Source organism: Arachis hypogaea, chromosome 16 (assembly GCF_003086295.3).
Source record: "Arachis hypogaea cultivar Tifrunner chromosome 16, arahy.Tifrunner.gnm2.J5K5, whole genome shotgun sequence".
NCBI lineage: Eukaryota > Viridiplantae > Streptophyta > Magnoliopsida > Fabales > Fabaceae > Arachis > Arachis hypogaea.
In genome coordinates, this window is record NC_092051.1 from 103,960,129 (window position 1) to 103,961,456 (window position 1,328).

At 41.9% G+C, this 1,328-nt stretch overlaps 1 protein-coding gene across 1 annotated transcript; it reads right to left on the minus strand.

The window, feature by feature from the left end:
- Positions 1 to 227: 227 nt before the first annotated feature.
- Positions 228 to 776, minus strand: LOC112757304 (uncharacterized). Its single transcript, XM_025805897.1, has one exon. It carries the CDS (start codon positions 774 to 776, stop codon positions 228 to 230), a length of 549 nt encoding a protein of 182 aa, XP_025661682.1.
- Positions 777 to 1,328: the final 552 nt, after the last annotated feature.

Sequence of the window (1,328 nt, forward strand, 5' to 3'; positions counted from 1 at the left end):
AAACAATTGGTCGGATAAATTTTTTGCTCATCAATTCATTCAGCTAAGCCTTAAGTTCAGCCAGCTCCAAGGCAACATTCAGTAGTGGACAATCAAGATTGGTCCTGCTCTAGACACCAGTTCAATCACAAACTCGATTTCTCGAGAAGGAGAAAATTTAGGAATGTTTTTAGGGAACACTTCTGGAAATTCATTTACCACCAGAAAGATGGTTCAAACTCTGTTCGTCACCCGATACACTTATAGCCAAAAGCATGAAACCCTGACATCACCACCACATAATTTAAATAGTATCCCTTCGCCACCACCGGTCCTTCTAACCCTTCTGACATAAACTGCAATGATCGTTCTGAACAATCAAGCAGTACGTGATGTTTTGACAACCAATCCAATCCTAGAATTAGATCGAGGCCAGTCATCGGTAAGCAAATCATATCATGGACAAATGTTCGATATTTAATTTGAAACGAGACTTGTTGAAAACTTAATCTAGTTACGACAGCCTCAGAGGGAGGAGTATGCACTTGTAAGTCATAGGCAATTAAAGTTTTACCACCAATTTCACAATTACCTCTTATTAGTGTGTTAGACCTCTCAGCGCCATCAACTGACATAGTGAATATCCGTCCTTGCTGCTGAGCTCTCCCGGTATCCTGTTTCTTCTTTTTCAGACAATTCCAAGACGAATGCCCGACTCCACCACAAAAATAAGACAAACCCAGTCCAGCTTTGCATAGAGTTCCCGGATGGTAACTTCCGCACCTGTTGCAAGTCATTTCGTTTTGAGGCTGCTTTCAAACCTTTTTCCTTGATGGTTATCGGTATTAAATCTCCAAAAGTTGTTCTGGCCCTGTGGTTGTTGAGGAACATAACCTCCCTGCTTGAATGTCCTACCCCTAGGTGCAAAATTTCTCCCTTGATTCTGCTGAAAAGGTACTATGTGGCCTCCTTTCTCTAATGTTGCTTTCCTTACACAATTCTTGGCAACTCTGCTCTTATTCACCAGTTCAGAAAAGGTCCTGATTTCCATCGGTTCTACTGTGCCCAGAATACCACTCCAGAGTCTTCCTTCGTATTTGATACACTTGCACTCCTCAAAGTCTCGTAGAGCTCCCTGACAAATCCTGGAGAATCGGTACAATTCCTCAAATTTGTTTGTGTACTTAGCTACCGACATTGAACCCGGATTTAATTGTAGTAATTTAAGCTCCTTAGCCATTCTGACTGAGTTGGGTAAATACGTTTTGTAGAATTCAGATTGAAACACCTCCCAAGGTATCGCAGCATTATCGCACTGCAGAAGGTGTAGCGTTCCTTGCTACCAATAT

What these genes read in the sequence shown, in the direction of transcription:
- LOC112757304 (XM_025805897.1), bottom strand. Translation starts at nt 776, where the DNA reads ATGACTTGCAACAGGTGCGGAAGTTACCATCCGGGAACTCTATGCAAA.